This window comes from Diadema antillarum, unplaced genomic scaffold (assembly GCF_040938485.1).
Source record: "Diadema antillarum isolate AM-2024a unplaced genomic scaffold, OU_Dant_1.0 scf00000107, whole genome shotgun sequence".
In the NCBI taxonomy this organism is placed as follows: domain Eukaryota; kingdom Metazoa; phylum Echinodermata; class Echinoidea; order Diadematoida; family Diadematidae; genus Diadema; species Diadema antillarum.
Window position 1 is genome coordinate 223,924 of NW_027270996.1, and position 20,887 is coordinate 244,810.

General features: G+C 39.1%; 1 protein-coding gene across 1 annotated transcript; it reads left to right on the top strand.

Moving 5' to 3' along the window:
• The first annotated feature begins 353 nt into the window (after positions 1-353).
• On the top strand, positions 354-10,886 carry LOC139719181 (THO complex subunit 7 homolog). Its single transcript, XM_071630614.1, has 4 exons — positions 354-461; positions 7,892-8,012; positions 8,329-8,456; positions 10,668-10,886. Exons 1-4 carry the CDS (start codon positions 449-451, stop codon positions 10,814-10,816), a joined length of 411 nt encoding a protein of 136 aa, XP_071486715.1. The 5' UTR covers positions 354-448; the 3' UTR covers positions 10,817-10,886.
• The last annotated feature ends 10,001 nt before the right edge of the window (positions 10,887-20,887 follow it).

Sequence of the window (20,887 nt, forward strand, 5' to 3'; positions counted from 1 at the left end):
GATGGAAATACAAAGTACAGGATATACGATGCACATTACTAGTATATAAATCTACATCCAACGTGAATGATGAAACACATTTCTTACTTTCCTGGATCTTTTGGAAATCGAAATAACGATAAACCTGTTGATGGTTTGGTGTAGCTACTGGTGCACTGCACCGGTTCTTAGATTTACTCATGATTCTTTACAGAAAATTCCTTCTTTCTAACTGTCTTAGCGTGTCTTGCTCACACAAACATATCGGGAAAGTACAGCTCACCTGGAAATTTTACCCGCTCAACGCTAGTTGGCGCACTCCTCGGCAGCGTTTCACTTTTCGATAGTGGACGTGTGTATGTAGGATCTTTATGAGCAGGGATCGGAGGACTGAAGCTGAGCTAGCTCGCCGATTTCGACTGATTGCGATAAAAACGGAAAGCGCAAGCGGACGGATAACAAATTGAGCATGGCGACAGATGGTAAGATAAGAGGAACAATTGTTCAAACTCGTTACTGAGGTTAAACAAAAATCCAACTAATTGATAGACTGGATCAATGTGTGCTTGCCTTTTTTATACCTCAGTCCCACATATTGAGAGATTCTTGGTGTTTGTTTGTTTTTTCGAATACATGTCTACATTAAGCCTAGATTATTCTAACGTTATATATAAAATTGTACCGTATAGACTAATTTGCTACTATGAATTGAACATACGTACAGGTAACGTTAGACGTATTGATACCTGCATTGTATGGTCACGTGATAGATGACGAGCAAGTTAGAAATTCTGTTTCCACAGTTTCTTTTTTTCCTCTCTGAAAGAAATTGCTTGATCATGATGTCACTTGTCGGTCGCGTCGTTTGTGCTGATTTGTCTGTGTGTGTAGCGTTACATGTTAAAACTGAAGGTCTCGCTAGATTATCTAACGTTAGACCTACAGTTTGTTAACCCCGTCGCGGGGCGCTGTAAGAACATAGTAAAAGTACATATTTGTCTGTATGGGGTCGCTGCTGCGGTTTATGCCCAACAGTTTGTATAACGTTAGTCAAGGTGCTAATTCCTGTCAGGGGCTTAATTAAGGAATTCGTTCAACCCACTCCACAGAAGAGGTTTGACCAGACAGGGTGGCAGATGGGACCTTCATGAACATCCATCCCCAGGTAGTATGTGATTCCAAATTGTGCCTTTTTGTGGTATCAGTAAAATTTTACAGGCCACTTTTCATCGTTATTGTTAGAACAAATGTGAAAAAAATCTGCACATGCCAAGACTAGTACATGTACATGCACCACTAGCACTGCTACAGGCACCAGTGCCAGTGGTGCGTGTAGTAGTCTTAGCGCGCGCAGACTTTTTCTTCGACAAGCAAGGGTTCTTGCCTGCAAACTAACTTTTCACACCAAGTTGGGGTCGGTGTACATTGTAGTGTACACGCAGACAATTCCCCATAGACAGCAATAGAAAGATAGCGGGGCGCCTGATTGCCCAGCCGTCCGCTTTACCGCACTGCGTGGTGTGCGAGATTCACTACTCCCGTGGATCGGTGTGGTATACACAATGCGCTGCAATCAACATGCGTGCTTGCCATCGTGTTATGTAGCGGCCATGGCGGCGAGCTCGACTGAAGAGCTCCCATCAGTACACAACGCTACACCAACCACACAATATGGCGACTAATTTCCATCCTGGTGGTGTTGAGCTTCTTATGTGTGTAGGTCCAACCCGTACATGTCGCTACCATACAAATCGCATGTATTGATACACACACGCCAACAAACACATCGAGCTACTTCACAAATTACCTTAAGGGGACTGTGCAGTACTGGTTGAGGTGGGGATTCATGTTTTGAACATTCCTAAGTGAGATGATGAGAAACCTCTTATGAAATAGAAAGAGCATGTAATTCTAAGAAGGATTCAACGTTTATTTGATGAAAATTGGTTTTCAAATGGCTGAGATATCGAAAAAGTGATAATAATAAAAGGCGACAGGCCACGCTTTTTATCAGGATCTCTGTGTTTCACCTTGTTTTGGGATATCTCAGCCATTTCAAAACCGATTTTCATCGAATAAACTTTTGATACCCCTTAGAATTGCATGCTCTTTGACATCTCATAGAGTGGTTTCTGAATATCTCGCAAAACGTTAAAAGCTAAATCCTCACCTCTACCAGAACTGTACACACCCTTTAAAATCATGTAAAAATATGACTTATCAAATTTCAAACACAACGATAGCTTCGCTGAATACATGGTTACACCGAAGGAGGAAAACATTTTGCCAAAAATCGAAGACTTGATGTAAAAATGCCGAGTTTGGTATCAAACTGTTCGGCCAATCGCGCTGGAAATCGTCGCACACACATGTTATAACGTTGTGGGAAAATATGTAAATGACGGGGGTAAAGAGCCAATGATGATGCAGCTTTGGTGTAGCTCCCGATTCATGAATGAAAAATGACGTCATGCTAACACGAGCGAGGGCAGTAGCGAATCGCGCATGCGCGGCTTGCCTGTGCATATCTTCTACGTGGTATAGTTTCTAGCCGTTTTTATTTCGTCTTTATATCTCCGAGTTGCAGCAAGCCGAGTGAGAGCGCATACCCAGTGATTGCGATGCCCGAACAGTTTTTTGTCGCAAGCACTTGGTATGCGCTATCGCTCGGCTTAGCGCAATACAGCAGGCTTCTGCACAATATACAATCTGCAACTCAGCGAAATAAAGACGAAATAAAAACGGCTTGGCGCTAATGGGGCACTGAAAATGACAAAATCATAACAGTTTTTGCATTTATTTCATGAAGAATTCATTACAACTCCATAAAACTATATATGTACATGTTGCTAGAGATGTCAGTAATACAATGGGATATATTGTAAGGTATAATAATATGCATGGTTACCATGGTAACCGGATGCCTACAGGTGATTGGTAACCCCCAAAATGCCTCCTACTGCTGCAAACTAACTTTGATATTTTTTTGTTTTATGGATGCTATAAAAAAAAAAAAACTTTTTTTGATTATTGTTTTAAAAAAAGTTTTCTCCTACTGCCATGGCAACCAGTATTATCCAATCAGGATTCAGCTGTCAATAACTTAAAAACTAAAGCCCATAATTTCAAAAAGCTCAATAAGCATGTCCTTCCTTCTGCATAAGTGTACCACCATATTTTATGCGAAGAAAATATTGAAGCATTCTCATGTTACAGCAAAATTTGTAAACAAAGGCTTAATAAACGGCCATTGAAAGAAAGATTTCATTTTCGAATAGTAAAATGCATGAAAAAGTTGCATCCGTCATAGTTTCAACACAAATTTGACTTCAAAGTACAGGCAAATGTAGTTTTTAGCAATGTATGGACACAAATTTCCCTTAAAAATATAGGTGAATACAGGGAGCAAAGCCAATTATATTCTAATGTTAGCTCTTCTGAGTATTTACTGAGCGATGGTTATTCGAAACAATCCTGGAAAGAAGGAATATACACGTACACTGTATTATCCATCAAAGAATTAAAAGCATACTTTTGTGTTCATTAGCTATTGTAAAAAAATAATAGAATAAAATGAAAAATCATTCGGATGATATGTACATTTGTATCAAAATGTGCAGTAATGAATTGATGCTAAGGAGAGAATGAGGGAAAAATCTTGGGGGTCCTTTCATCCAGGCTAATTTTATAGAATAGTGTTGAGGTAGGTACTTTAAGATCCGATCTACAATGGGTGATGTGCACGAAAGGCAAAAGAAACAAACCTGTCTAGATTCCAGATATTTTTGGGGGGTTACCAATCACCTGTAGGCATCCGGTTACCATGGTAACCATGCACAATATTATACAGTCTGACCTCGATTATCCGGCCTCCTTTTATCCGGAAATCTCTATTATCCGGACACGTTCACGCAGTGAAGGACTTTTTTTTTTCATCCAAACATTGAGAAAAAACAGTGACTCTAACATCTTTTCATGGATCTATTTCACTAGTTTCATAAGATATGCATGATAGGTTTCTCAATATCTAATGAGGTAAAAGATGCATGATTTTCACAGAAAGATATACTTTATTTTTGTGAAGAAGGGACTACAATTTTGCACAGGCTGGCATAGATTACACCACCGTTGCGGGGTACACTACCTGCCTAGCTGCCAGTGCACTGGGACGGCAGCTTGGACGGCAGCTATATACATTAACATTGTGTCTCCCATATCCGGCCAATTCGCTTATCCAGATGAGCGCCGGTCCCGACATGACCGGATAATCGAGGTCGAACTGTACCGTACCTTACAATGTATCCCATTGTATCGCTGACATCTCTAGCAACATGTACTGTATATAATAGTTTTATGGAGTTTTGATGAATTCTTCATGAAATAAATGCAAAAACTGTGATAATTTTGTCATTTTCAGTGCCCCATTAGCGACAAGCATCAACATCCCTAGTCTAATTTCTAGCCGTTTTTATTTAGTCTTTATTTCTGTGAGTTGCAGCTTGTGTATTGTGCAGAAGCCCGCTGTATTGTGCTAAGCCGAGTGAGGGCGCATACCTAGTGATTGCGACAAAAAAAAAAACTGTTCGGGCGTCGCAATCACTGGGTATGCGCTCTCACTCGGCTTGCTGCAACTCGGAGAAATAAAGACAAAATAAAGACGGCTAGAAACTACACTACACCGACCCCAGCTTGGCATGAAAAGTTAGTTTGCAGACAAAAACCCTTGTTTGTCGAAGAAAAAGCCTGCATGCACTAACACTACTTCACGCACCACTGGCACTGGCGCCCATAGCAGTGCTAGTGGTGCGTGTAGTAGTCTTAGCGTGCGCAGACTCCTTTTCGTATGATAAGGTCTTGTCGCAACTATAGTGGCCTGTAAAATTTTATTGATACCACAATTTGGAACCACATACTACCTAGGGGTGTTCCAGAGGGTCCAACCGACCACCCCATGCAGTCAAACCTTTTCTGCGGGGTGGGTTGAACGAAGTCACTTTTTCTGGGTCCCTGCGCCTTGACTACTAATTGTATTTGTAACCAGAGTTGGTAGGCATAATGGTGATATAGTCCCCACCGCTATGTGTTCGTACTAAATACAACCCTACCTAACCCTAATGTTAAACCTAACGATGCACGCAGTACGGACACGCAGCGGTGGGGACTAGACCTTGTTCTAATCACGATCATACCAGTTGGTAGGCCTATAAACATTCATTTATTTTGATAAACCTAAATTGTAGATCTTGCTTTGATCTACTGTAAAAGTGGATATTTTTGCGCGACTAAGTTTTCGTGCTTGGCCAGGTAAGAAGAGTTTCGCGTGTTTTTAATTCCGCGGAATCAAGACTAAACGTACAGGAACATATGGCAAGCAAAAATATTTGCGTGCTTTTATTTTCGCGTTAGTTTCTGGTTGGGCAAAATGGGCAAAAATTTCCACTTTTACAGTATTTCAGTTTGGCATTCCAAGTCTTCCAGAACTAGAGTCCAAGTAGTAAGTACCTACTGTAAAGTGTACTAATAGTAATACTAGTAATTGGGCCACCTACATGTAGGCTACATCTCCATGGCCATGTACAGGTAGTGTTTTAGTTGTACATGTACATTGTACATATGTAGGTCTACCTTATTACCTAACCATTCTTCTTCTTTTCCCCAACATCTATCTGTCCAACTTCCAACTTCCTAGGCTCTCTCAGTCTCAAAATAGAGATCTAGGAGCACTACAAAGTGTATTTCATGGTTGTTGTTGTTTTTTTTTTTGTGTGTGTGTGTTTTTTTTTTCTATTTGTAGACGTCATTTAAAAAGAGTGATTGAACCTTAATCTTGAATGAATTCTTGATAGGAGCAAGCAATAGCATCGTATCGGAAGATCCAGGCAATAATGGTGATGTCGGAACTGATCTTGTCAAAATAATACATACATATTATGTACAACTTGTATCATGTTCAAAGAAATTGAGTCATTTATACCATGGGTCCTTCCTGTTACTAATGTTACAGTGTATCATGCCAATATAAGGGTATTCAATTACTTGTATACATAGCACTCTAACAGTCCTTCAACTCTGGGACTATTTTTTCTTCTTCTGTATACGATGTAATCTCCAGTAGCATGTGCATAATTGTACAGTATGTGCACTGTACAGGGTACGTCTTGTACTACTACAGTGTAACTTCTTACCGTACTGAAGATGTGGTCATAGATACTTTGGATTTGTATGTTTAGAAAAGAAAGATTCTGTGGAACTAAAAAAAAAAAAAAAACCAAACCAAGTTTCAACCACCCATGCCAAAACTCAACCACATGCAAAAGCATCTAGGTTTCACACGTGGTCGTTAGTCAAATTTTGGATGGCATTAATGGTTGATTATGGATGACTTGCTTTCTCTAAATGAACAAATGTCAGACTGAAATTTATTAACTTAAATGAACCTTTTCTTGATTTTCACCATCTTCAAAACTCAAATTTGTCTGCAATGTCAATGTTACTGCAGGTGATATACAGTGCAGAGACTCCAACCCAAAGCACCTTCTGATCTGGAGATTCTCCCGCCAGAAACCCCTAGCAAACGGGAGACTCCAAGTTGATGTGTGCGAAGCGCGAAGTTCCTAGGGTTCTAGATGCTCTCTGGTGCTATCTAAAGCTTCTTTTTTTTTAACATACAATGGCAATAAGTAAGAAATCCTTTCCAACAGGAGACACAGAGCCAGGGCGGGAGAAATTAAATCTCAAGCGGGAGAACGGGAGATTTTGCAAAAATGGGTTTTCGGCGGGAGATCTCCCGTCGAAAACGGGAGAGTTGGAGTCTCTGACAGTGTATGAACTTACTGGGACAGTAGCTCTAGTATAACCTCTTTTAACTTGTTCCTTTGGGTAATTCTCCAAGAACCTTCAAGTTCAATACCCTCAAACAAGATTCTTTTTGCCAGTCTGCGAACATAGTCCGAGCTCTGTAATCAACCTGTACAAAAGCATTCAATTCAAGTGAGCCTATGAGATGAATAGTACTTGCACTGGGCTCTCAAATTCCTTCTTATGCATTTTAAGGGCACCCAAATGGGGTCAGTGACAGTCAAAATCTAGTGAGCTCAACCTCAATTACTACGTATATCTTCCCTTTTTAGACAAGTTTTGCAGCAAACAAGCACATTGCTATATTGGGAGACTCAAATTACACCAAAATACTTGCAATTCTGAGACAGAAAGAGGACAGATATCGATAGCAGAAACTAGTCTTTCCATCAAAGTCATTTTTCTACTCGGTATTAGACAAATGAATGTGAATTTAGGCCATGAATACACACACACACTCTTGTGTACATGTTTGGAACCAGGTGTATTACCTTATTCCCATATCAGTTGATAAGCTACTTGGTATACCCAGTTTGGTATTATAACGTACACCGTACAATACACTTTTTTCACTGATGAACATGTGATTTTTTTTGTGATCAATGAGCATGAACATCATTCTGACTTGAGTGCTTTTTCAATGCCCAAACAAACCCTACAGAAGTACCCACACGTTCTTTGGAATGTAGCATTTATAAACTAAACCAGCAATTCAGTCTTCTAGCAGTAGGGTAGATCTTAGTGCGTAACCACTCAAAGATTATACATGTATATGTATAGATGTCATCATTGTAAGAACAGAATGTATTTCACTTCAGCTGTTTCTTCAGTTTGACAGTATTTTTTTTTCATGTCTTTTCTTCCTTTCTTTTAGATTATCAGATCTAGATCTAAACCCGTCAGAGCCAGTTTGGAAATGCTCCCAGTTTCTGTTCTCTAGAGCTTTTGTTACTGAGTGGCAGGTGCTGATACACTCTAAAATTTTACTGATGGAATAAGGGTACACAGAAAATTTGTAAAGGTGATATCAACTGATTTTGCTCTCACCCTACAGAGGAAGTGATCCGGAAGAGGTTGTTGATCGAGGGTGAAAGTGGAGGTGATGACAGGCGAATTAGCAACTTGCTGAAGACATTCATCAAGTGGTGTGACACAGATCAGTCCAGTGATGAAAGGTTAGTTATTTACCTCTGTGCTACAGGTCATTTTCTGCCAAATCATCATTATTATCACCATAAGCATCTTGTTCCTTTTTCTTTTTCTTTCTCCTCATTATTGTTATCATTATTGTTATCATGATGCCTTAACAGTTATTGATCTTGCTATAATCAATATCATTACCATCATTTGTTGAAAAATTTTGTACTGGAATTGGTGACATGTAGAAGTTGTAATGTGGTCGTAAGAAGTAATTTACTAAACCATCCTTAATTTGATCATTTTACTTTTCTTTTCATTCATTTCTTCTTCTTCAATCTTTTCAAATCTTAGCACTGTAACTTACCAGAAGATGCAGATGATGCTAGCTCAGGTAGACTTTGCTATGGAGAGGACACAGCTTATCCACCAGATGAACATCAAAGAAATGTCAAACTACGAGGAGCTATACTCCAGCATAGGTAAGATTCTACCCTGTTGTGATGCCACTGAGTTTATTACTTGTTTCTTAGCTGAAAGGAGTGGTTGATTGTTGTCCTCAGAAATGTAAAAAACAACAACAATTTGATTGAATCCGAAAGTTAAAATTAAGTTGTGATTTGCATTTGTTCATGGAAGCCTAATAGGCACTACTGTAAAAAGGTTGTGCTCCCAATATTGTTGCATTCAACCTTAAACAATCATAAATCCAGATTAGCGACACGAGATATGGGACAATTATTTGTCTTGGTGACAAACCTGTTAACATCATCATATAATGCAACAGTCAAAGTTGTCACCAACAGTGTATGGATTAATACAGGGTAGTTTCACCTACTGACTATAGGCTTCAATGAGCTCTCAAGGCTCTCAATGGTCAATGTATAGCTGTGGTTCAGTGTTGTAGCCACTTTGTATAGATATTTTGATAACACAAAATTTATGGCATAATGTTATGTAAACACAGTCAAACCTGTTTACAGTGGCCACCCAAGGGAAATTAAGTGACCAAGTGCTATAGACATGTCAATGGCCATTTTGAATTTCAACACTTGCATTGTATATTAGCACAAAATACTACATGTTATTCTTAATTAAAAAAAAAAAAAAACATCTGGCATTTAATAAATTTGCATGAGCAGCTATAATATAGGGCATTTTTGTACAATTTACTTAATTTTAAATTTTCTTTTATCCTACATCTGTCCTGATTTTTAAAACATCATTTTGAGCCTCAGGAACTGGTTTGTACCAGTTTTGCATGAATGGAGTTCACAAACAAGTTGGAGGGGATCGATGATGTGGGAAGCTGACATTAACAACAAGCAATACCCAGACAAGTATCCCATTGCCCTCATTCAAGGAGAATTTAATCACTAAGTAGTCACCATTTTGGTCAAATTCTAAGATGTTATTAGGAGCTGTCTTTGCCTTTGTAGCATCTATTCAGGGCGGCATTACTGAAGCCTAGATCTAGTCAAGTTAGTGGTAAGATGGTTTTTCATGGCAAAGAGCTGCGTTTGTCAATCTAGTCTGTGTGATTGTGACTGAGCTAGAACTTGGTAGAATTCACACAATGAACGTAAAAGCCAACATATTCATGGCTGATTTAACGAGTTCAGCTAAATTTTTTTGGCCATTATACAGATTGTATGCAGTTAGATATTCACCACAGGATACAAAATGAGTGGCCACTGGCTGCGTTAGGCAGGTGACCATTATATAAAGGGTCTTTAATACAGCAATTCCGTGCTGGGGATTATTCAGTGGCCGCTATAAGCAGGTGGCTGCTATAGACAGGTGGCCACTAAGACAGGTTTGACTGTATAATGCACCTATGAAAAGTCAAAATTCAAACTGTCTTTTTTTCTATCTCTACCTTAACCTAATTCCAGTTCAAATTTCCAAATTCCCTTGAAGCTCACAATCCACTGCATTCACATTGTACAACTTTGTACATGTCATGATTACTATGACATAGTCAACAGCTCTGTCTATATTGCAACTGATTGACAAATTTGAATAGCTATGTCTATTGTTGAGTATGCACAATGGCTGGAATCTGACAGTGCCATTGAGTGAAAAACATTGTGTCAGTATTCAAGTGTTTCATTAATGAATGGGTTCCAGTTATGTTTTCAAACTACAGTGTACATTAGGGGTAGATGGGCCTTTGTGTTAGCTGGTATACACCCTGCCCCTTGAAATGATCATTGGTTGCCTTGGCCTTTAACTCAGCATGCTCCAGCAGCATTTGTGTGACGCAACAGTGAGCAAAGCTGTATTGGGATTATCACAGTGTCACTGCATGTGTTGCCCCCATTGGCAGTTGCTATGTGCATATTTCAGCTTTTTGGCAGAAACCAATTTAATTTGTGGTTGCTGGTTTCGTTGAGTGGTTGGTCCTTAACCTGTTGAGGACGAGTCCCGAGTATACTCTGACAAATGTCTATGGGAAATGCTTGTTGTACCAAATTCAGTCCGTCCTCAACGGGTTAAGGGTTTCTAAATCACACTTTTTTTTTCATTTTTTTTTTTTTTTGCCAGGAATTTTCCATTTCAGTATGGGCAGATGGTCATTATCTAGGTATAGACTGATGGCCACTAGGGCAGGATGGTTTGACTGTAATTCTACATTGCCAAAGGTGAATATTCTCCACTGACTAAGATACATTAAAATTCTTGAAACACAGAGCAAAACATCCGAGATGCACACAGGCAGATTGCTGACTGCAAGGCAGAGCTCCAAGATGCCAAGAGAGAGAGGAAAAACAGACAGGAGTATGACACTCTGGCCAAGGTCATTCAAAAACAGCCTGACAGGAAAGAGACTCTTAGGTAAGAGCAGACATCAATAACTCACCAGAAATCCACCCTCACTTTGCATTCAGATTAGGAAGGATTGTACTACACTAACCCATTGATGAAACAATTGAACAATTCTGTCCTCATTCTAATATCACGGGATCCTGCCAAAACAAAATACCAGTATTAAAGTCTCAATACTACCAGAGCTACCAAGTCTCACGCATTCTTCGTGAGACTCAAGCATTTAGGGTCCGTCTCACGATCTCACGCATGGCACCCATTTTTCTCACGCATCGTGAGCATAGCTTAAAGGATTAAAGTGAGAGTTGCAGTTGAAGGCATATTTCCCTTTGTCTTTCAAAATAAGTAAAAAATAAGTCATTTAACCGTAATCAGGCCGGGCTTGTTTGGCTATGCTAAGACCAGAGGGGGCGGATTCCCCCCCCCCCCCCCTATCCGGCCATCAAAGGTGCAATCGTGACAAAGTTTGGCATGCGTGACACCCACGTCATAATCTACAAGATTGTGCCATAATATTTTTTGAAACAGTCAATTTTTTATTTTAATTAATTATATGAATTAAAGGGTGTGTACAGTTCTGGTCGAGGTGGAGATCTAGCTTTTAACGTTTTGTGAGATATTCAGAAACCACTCTATGAAATGTGAAAGAGCATGCAGTTCTAAGGGGTTTCAAAAGTTTATTTGATGAAAATCGGTTTTGAAATAGCTGAGATATCCAAAAACAGGGTGAAACAAAGAGATACTAATAAAGTTGGGGCATGTCGCCTTTTATTATTAGCACTTTTTTGGATATCTCAGCCATTTGAAAACCAATTTTCATCAAATAAACGTTGAATCCTTCTTAAAATTACATGCTCTTTCATATTTCATAAGAGGCTTTTCATTATCTCACTTAGGAATGTTCAAAACATGAATCCTCATTTCAACCAGTACTGTACAGTCCCCTTAAGCTCAAGATCATATTTTAGCCTAATTAAAAGCATTTAGAGCCTACTTTTTGGTCTGTAAATCTGTTTTGGCATATTCAACAATTGTACATTACAAAAACTTCCAAAAGTCATTTCAATTCTTATGTATTCTATTGTTTTCATAATTTCTTATGTATTTCTATGTTTTTCAACTTTTGTTTTTTCTTTGTTTTTTTATTGGAAATTGTCACTGACCACTTTTCTACCATAATTAATTAATTAATCAATGAAAGTGATCAATTGTAAAAATAATCAGGTTTTTATGACTTTCATGACAGAGCACTGTTTTCCATAGGAAATGTACACAAAATCACAAAATTGTGCCCGTTTGGGGGCGACATGCCATTACAAAAGTGGGTGTGGCTTTGTAAAAATATACGCGGACGTTGCAAATTTGGTCTCAAAAGTTGCGCGAGATTTGAACAAAGAAAGTCAAGAAGCTTCGCGACGAGGTCTTCTCGTGTTACAGAATTATAGCACGAAACGTCAAGGGGGGGGGGGCGGATTCCCCCCAGTCCCGTTAGGGTTAAGTATGCTCCAGCTTGCACCATTAAGAGCTCAAAATTGAAAAAGCTCCCTACTGTGGGAGGGCGGACACCCCCCTCCCACACCCTCCCCTCGATCAGTCACTTCACTCCCTCGCTCATGCACATGCATGCGTGCCGAGACGCCGAGTCATGAAAATCTCACTCATAAAAATTTTTTGAACTTGGCATCTATGTACTACACCAAAGGGCAAATCATTCAGAGTAGGTGTCTAGGGTTTTATTTCTACACCTTGCATCTGGGCAGGAAAATGGTTTTACTTAGTATTTGTCAGTAAGTTGTCATTGGATGTGCGTGGACTGGACTGGTGGATACTTGATGATAACCCTATTGTGAGACATGTCAGTTGAATCAGCCTAGAAGAGGAAAAAGACATGGATCTTTGTCATTTCAGAATATCTTAAGTTCACATTGGTATGTACTTTAAACAGTGCAGGCAAAAACCCAGTGTTTGACACCGACAGAATAAAGTGTAGCCAAAAGAAAAAAATGCTGCTGAAAACTGCTTGTCCAGTAGTTGCTAGCCAATGGAGTAAAATGGAGTCAAAAGGGGCCTGAGCTTTTGATCCTAGCAGAATCTTTGTCAAAGGCAAAATGACAAACAGGCAGGAAAAGCAATGACACTAGGACTACACACAACAAGAACAGTCCCAGGAGGGCTAGGACACAGAATAAAGGAAACAAAAGGGGAGGGTAGGAGGTCATGGGCAAGGAGCCCAACAGGTAAAAGGAGGGGGATTAAAGCAGGAGAGTGGACAGACAAAAGGCAGAGGAGGGTCAGTGATGATCCGCAGGACCATGGGCGCAACCTGTGAAGGATGGGGATGAATAGGGAGGCAACATCAAATAAAATAAGGAACAGCAGAGGGATAAAGAAAGGAAAAGAGTGAAATAGCAATGGCATTACGGGATTGGGGAGGGGGGCAGAGCAAGCAGCGAGCCCTAACTTGATGTACTGTACCAAGAAGAGGCAACAAAATGAAAATGAGAGTCAACCAAAAAATGCAAGTTTCCAAACATATTAACATTTCCCACTCAACCAACAGAATATTGATGAAATTGCATGCGTGTGTTAGTGTGGTGTGACAGAGGAGTTAAGAGGTTGGGAAGACACATTGGAACAGTTCATTTGTGTGCATGATGAGTCATGTATGACAAGTCATTTCATGCATGAGGAAATATTATGACTAATGTCAGCATTACGGACAACTTCAATCTGTGGCAGAGGTGAGATGCTAATTATAGCTAGACTCGAGGACGACACTATTTTGCTTCCAAGCAGAACATGAACAGAGAATTTTTGGTATTGCATCTTTTGCAATTTGCCAACATCTTTCAACCTTGTATTGTGAATCAGTGGGAGTTTGGAAGATGTTCCATAATAACTCAGGCATCTATCTAACTTGTTTTGATTCTTAGGAAACATGTAGTATTAGACTTGTTTTGCATATATGCTGCATGTGTAACTTTGACATATTATTAAATTTTTTGCTGAAGTGACAGGCTCTTACCCAAAGCAAAGTTCCCTTTACTCACTAAATTACCCTACCACAATTTGTCCAAAGTGTTTATGTTTTGTTTTGGTTGTTGTTTTTTTTTTTTAATACAGTATTGCAAGGCTTTGCCAAATTCACTGGCTACTGACTAGACACCAAATGTTGGGGGGGGGGGATTATCAGTAAGACTCATATAGATAAACCATTAGTTTTTTTTTTTCCTTTATTATGTATATCATTGGTACTGTATAAGTTTAAAAAAAACAAGTATTTGTTGAAACAATCTTTAAGTATCTTAGTCCACCAATTTTTGGTATATCAGACCATAAGTTGCAAAGTTAGATGTCTTTTAGTTATGAAGGAGATTTATTGTCTGATCTGGTATGGACAAGCACAACCAGATATTAAATATGATTACCTTTTGAAACAAGCTGACTGATAGGATATTATTGGAAGTGTTTGTGTGTACCATTGTCTGAATTAGGAGAATGACGCTATTCAGAAATGTTGTCAGCTTGGATAAAATTTTTTGAGGCAGTTGACTTTAATATTTGCCATAAAGTCTCATGTTGATTTGTGACCATCCCTGTCCTTTGTTTTTAGCAAGCTTCAGGAACTGGACAAAGACCTTGGTGACCTGACAAAGAGCAAAGAGTCCCTCGAGCAGAAGGTGAGGTAGCCAAATAGTTTAAACTACAGCCTTAAAGGGGATGGCTAGTAACTGATCAGTGGGAATCAGTGGGAATGCTGGAGGATGATTGTTCCCATCCTTGTGGGATTCATTTAAGAGTACACTATATATCTATTCTTGTGTGAAAATTATTTGCTTCAGAATGGTCTCATATTCAAGTAATGTGCAGTTTAATGTTTCCAGGTAAGCGTCCCTGGTCAGTGACGGGGCATTAATCTGCACATTACTTGAATATGAGACCGTTCTGAAGCAAATAATTTTCACACAACAGTAGATATATAATGTAATCTTCAATAAATCCCACAAAGATTGGAACAATCATCCCTCAGCATTCCCACTGATTCCCACTGATCGATTACTAGCCATCCCCTTTAAGCTGTAAGAATGACAGCCTTTTGCTATATAAGCTACTGACTTTTGCAGTGTAGACTAGCTACAGCAGAGGTAATACACATTCATTGTGGAGTGCATGTAAGTTTTGCATTGGTAGCATGAAGTGTACAGCATGCTGTGTACCAATGTACAGTGTACCACTACCAAGTGGTGGTAGGTGAGGGTATCATACTTACCAACATTTAAAAATCCTGAAGAGTTAGATTTTGTAAAGGAGCGAAGCGACCAAGCCCGAGCACGCTTGGGAGTGGGGGGGGGGGGGGGGGGGGGGGAGGGTGTGGGAGGGGGGTGTCCCCCCTCCCGCAGTGTGGACTTTTTTTTTTTTTCAATATCAAAATATGAGATTTGGTGCATGATTTTTAACCTTTTTAAAGGGTTCTTGGTATTGATAAAAAAACATATAATCCATGTAAATCTATGAACTATTTTGTAGACTGTGCATATTATAAAAATAAAATTAGACATATTGGTGAATAATTTTTGTAGGCTAAGCATATGTGAAAAAGTAATCAAATATATTGGCAAATAATTTATCCCCTTATAGTGTACTTTCTATTGTGGAGTAGTTTGATGAATAAGACATAATGTTGCCCTCACCAAATCTAAATTAATTAGCAGATGACCTGGCTGTGAGATTCCTGTACATGGCAGATTTTGCTCTCTTCTGCAGTGTTTGGGAGGGTTTCCATTCGTAGCATTCATTCTTGTAGAACGTGAGCTACCAAAACATTACTATCATGCGTGGTTCTAGCTACACGTACACGTGTACAGTAAGTCTTGCACGCTCGTTATGATAGAGACTAGTGCGCCACTGCAGTGTGCATAGTCATGTGTGCATATTAGAAGGCTGAATACGGCGTTTTTGAGGAACGAGTTCCTTGAAATTATTATTAGTATTCTAATTACTAGCTTATTTTAGGGAATCGATGCACAATGAAGGGAAAATATGACTTCCATTTCATTTTATGGTAGGTTTGCTACAAAATCGGTAGATCAGAAGAGAAAATCGGTAGCCGGTCAAAACCTCTAAAAAGCGGTAGTCTACCGCCCAAAGCGGTAGAGTTGGCAAGTATGGGGTATGAATGATTCTGTGGGTGTGATTGCAGTAGCTGAGTGATGCTTCCACGCCCCTTTGAACAAGGAGGATGGTAAGAATCCATACAAAACTTGTCATTAGAAACGAAGATAACATTCTCTCACTCTCCCCCTAAATTCCACCAAACTTCATTTTGTATGATAAGTACCCATTCCCTGCACTTGTTGCTGAAATAATCAAGTTATGCATGTCGCAGCTAGTATAAAGAATTAGCAGGTATACTGTAGACGACAGTCTTGGAGGCCATATACTCATGGACAACGTAAACTTGAGTGTCAATTTCAGGATTGGAGCAAGGCTAAGTCATTCAAGACATCATATGTGACCCTGCATCACAAAGCCAACAAAAAGTCGCCAGACATGGTTTTTTAGGTGAGGGCAGATTCCTAAAGAGGAGACTCTAAGCTTTAAAATGATGTGTAACTCAATCCAAATGGACTCCCCTATTAAACCTATCTAAATACTAGAAAGAAAGCACACACTCTGGAAGAGTGTGAACTGAGAAAAGAAGCTCTGAAGTACAGGGTCTATTCAAGCGCTTAATCTTTACCAAGCTGTGCTAGCTGTGCAATGAAAGGGACAAAACACAGGATGTAAACCACTGGAGCAACAACAATGAAGGGATTATCAGATCAAGGTAAAATTGAGCATGTTCTATGAACACATTCTGCCCATGATTAAAGCTAACTTTCAAAGCAGTAGAATTATCCTTTCAAAAGTTATTAGACATGAAAGTGAAGAGTGTTGAAAGGATTTCTAGAAATGAAATAGGGACGCTAAGACATACCTGATCATTCTATTCTCCCCCAAAATGGGTCGTAGAAAAACTGCTGAAAACACACTTTCCCGTTCATGTTATGATCCACAACCAAAGAATACTGTAGAAGAAAGATTGCTCTTTCAGAAAATATGAGAAGCTTAAGATTGACTCGGTTGACCCATTTCACCTTTTTTAAGTCTTCACGTAAAATCAAGGGGTGCCACTTTTTGTTCGTTTTGCGGTGCACGATCACATATTGACAAGATTATTGATGTCTCAGTATATGTGTTAAAGCAGTCAACTTCTGAAGTGAGTTATCCATTTACTTTCCTGTCAGAATCACTAACAACAAAGAGTTGTGTCAGAGAAATAAAAATCATTGGAAGTAGGATCCAATTTGGTAAGTATTTAGATTATTGTTGTGAAAGGTCAAAGATGACTAAACTTTTGCCAAGTTGTAATCTTCCAGCCAGGCATTCTAGTAAGTTGAACACAGCTGTCAAATTGTTTGAGATATCATTACCTTTTCTCCCCCCCCCCCCCCCCCCCCCTCTCTCTCTCTCTCTCTCTCTCTCCACAGCTGGAGGAGAGGAGGAAACAGTTCCATGTTCTTATCAGTGCTATTCATGAGTTACAGCGAATACTGGAAGGTAAAGTCATTTGTTCTCAAGCTTCTTACAAAGAGACTTCAACACTATGCAGATTATCTAGATTCAGTAATCATCATGACTGCTAATGGTGTACGGAAATCTTGACACATCAACTCTTTATGTGCCACATTTGCACATCCAACTCAGTCAATGGCGTGCCAAGTTCACATATTCTGCTCAAATGCACAAACCCACCCAAACTTATTGATAAATCGCCAAATGCCACAGTGTAATGAATGGGATTCCATTCTTGTCACATGTAGCTTACACTTAATGTGGTGATCGACATCAAGCAGTGTTCACTACTAGATTGGGGGGGGGGGGGGGGGATTCTAAATTTCTTGTCACTGTTTTAGTTGCAAAAGTCATGCCTCAACAATTATGTAGCTACTGGTCATGTAAGAGAAAAAAAATCATAGATCTGTCACACAATTTACATCAAAGCAAAGCTTGGCATTTTCTCTACAACTTCGCTCATTGTATGTCCAGGGTAACAAAAATATATAAAGAGTTACATAGATTTGAAAAGCACAATGTTTTCCCAAAGCATGACTACGTTGCTGTCTCTGAATAATGTGGCACACAGGAGGTTTACACTATGGCACATAAAGAGTTAAAAGTCTTAGGGCTGCAGTTTTGTTCTGTGAAGTAATTGATTGCCCTGACCTGTACCTATTGTTATACTCATGATTTTAAAGAAGGGTGTGTTCGTAGCAGAATAGTTAACCGTTGTGTGTATGAATGACTTTCCTTTTATTTTGCTCAACTGCTAGCATTGATTGCTCCCATGGCTTTTTGTGATGTTTATAGTGTGTTTGGGCATTATCCCATTCCCAAAATTACACTGAGTAGACTGACATTTATGTGGTGTTTTGGTTTAACCCTAAAAGGACTGGGGGCGGGGGCCTAAAAGGCCCCCCCCCCCCTCGACATTTCGCGCGATTACTCTGCAACATGCAATGCTCTCGCCGCGATGCTCTATGACTTTTTTCTTTCAAGTTTCTCGCACATTTTGACACCAAATTTGTGACGCCCGGGGGTACGGTTCTGAAGTTACATAACATTTTGTACATGCATGTGAGGCCGGAAAATGGCATAAAAATGTGATTTTGTGTACAAAGTCAATGCAAATTGAGGTTTTTTTCACATGGTTCATATAAATATGCTTATTTTTACTCTCAATGGCTAAAATTAATTTGTTTTAGGAGTATTATGCTTCAAAAAGTGTCTGCCACAAATTTTGTTAAACAAAAACAAAAACAAAAGGTCGAAAAAAAACAAAGAAATACATAAGAAATTCATGAAACAATAAAATAAATAAGAAATTGATTTTTGATACCGAATCTTTTTGCAAGTGCATTTGCTAAGAATGCCACATAGAATAATTAGACCAAAAATGAGAACTTTTGGAGCTTTATTTACTGATTTAGATCAAAGGGTCTGATTTCTCACATAAATTAGCGTAATTAATCAAAATGAAATAAAAGAAGACTATTTTGGAAAATTTGAATATACGATCTTGTATATTACATCGCACACTACCATTGTGCAAATTTTCGCGGCGATCGCGCGATCCACGGCCGAGATCTTAAGGGGGGGGCCCTTTAGGCCCCCCCCCCCCCCAGTCTTTCGAGCGACCAAAATAGCCCAGTCTTTTTAGGGTTAAAGAGGCAAGAAGTTTGAAATTCATTCACAGATAAAAAGTCAAATAACCTAACCACCTCATGTCCCAAATGAAGTATATCTGAAAATGCTTTTGTAATACATTTTTTCTCTAGTTTTTATGAAGCATGTGATGTAGATGTTTTTAATTAATTTGTTTCACCTTAATTCCAAAATATCCTACTTGTATAAGTACAACAAAACTTCCGAGGTGTCTTTCTCAAAGTTGCCCTTATCTGGAGGTTGACCTTCTCTTCCAGTTCTGTGGTACAACCTTGTATGTGTTTGGAAATATAGTGGGACAATGTACATGTATACCAGTATACACCATTTGTATCTAGACGGCTTCAAGTCTCAAGTTAATATCATCTATGAAACCACAATCAGAAAATCAGTGATATATGGATATTAGTTTACACTGTATTCTGGGCAAACAAAAATGGTGCATGAAATTGCAAGTGAAAAAAGGAATTGACTGATCAGGCATATCAAGAAAATGTGTGTAAACCTGTGATACAATGGTCACTGTGCTGTGTGTAAACAGATCTTAGCCTCAACATACCATGTATACTATGTAATATTGTTGTGGCATTATGAGCTTGCTGCACATACATTATAAGTGTAGTACTATAGAATGATCAGCAACTGTAAGAGGCGTTTGTTGAGATGGGTCACATATTTGTCATCCCTACATGTACATGTACATGTATATCTTTGTTTTTGTCTCACCAAAATATAGAATAACTCTTTATTCCATTCTTCCATCTTTCATTGCACAGTTATTTCATACTGATGAAGAAAATCAGGCATTTCAAAAACACTTGATGTGTGAACATTGATGTATAGCCATTGACTAAAATTGATTGACTTGTCTAATGAGTGCAGAATATAACTAATAAGTCTGTAATAGCTGTAGTTTGTGAAACATTCTGCCTGACCGACATTTGATTATACAATTGTACATACAGTGTACTTGGTTGCTGATTTGTCCATACTTTCATGACATTTTCTAGCTTGTGACTGTCAAACTGATTGGCAAGTGACATTCTAACGTCTAATATTTGCGGTGAACAGGGTTGACATGACTATTTTTTTAATGTTTCTTTTCTTTTTTTATCTTTGCCTCTACAGCTGATGAAAAGCAGCAGAAGTTGGATTTGACCAATGACTCATTGTTGGATGAGTCCATGGACACATCTCTAACAGACAAATGACCACTGTGACACTCACCGCTCTCTTGGGTAACTCATGGATCCTGCGTCAGGTGCTTTTTGATCTATCCTCAGGCTGCAAAGTCAAACAGCAGAGAGTGACTATTGTTTGCTACTGAAAGATGTTGCCTATTGGTATGTTGGCAGGAACACCATTGGTTGTTCATAAAGCTGTCTGGAATGGTAGTATGAAGGAGAAGGAGTTGATAAGAAGGGCCCTCTGTGATATGATGTCTCAGGATAGAAACTCAGTTTGTGGAGTATGCTAACTTCGTACCTTTAAAATTCAGGTCTATTATTCTCATTTAATCTAAAACCCTTCCTTAACCCGTTGACGACGGTTTCATTTTGCTACAACACACATTTCCCATAGACGCTTCCCCCAAGTTTACTTGGGACTCGTCTTCAACGGGTCAAAGTCATGAGGTCAAACACTCTCCCAGCCCTGTTTCCAAGTTTTCAATAAGTCACAATTACTTCAGAGTGAAATATATCAGTGCTATACAAAGAAGCTGTACTGTTTGAAAGCCAAGTGTCAACAATGCCTTTGCTTTTGTAGAGAAGTCTGTGGTATCCTATTGAACTGCTCTTAGGCTGTGTAATGGAAGGTT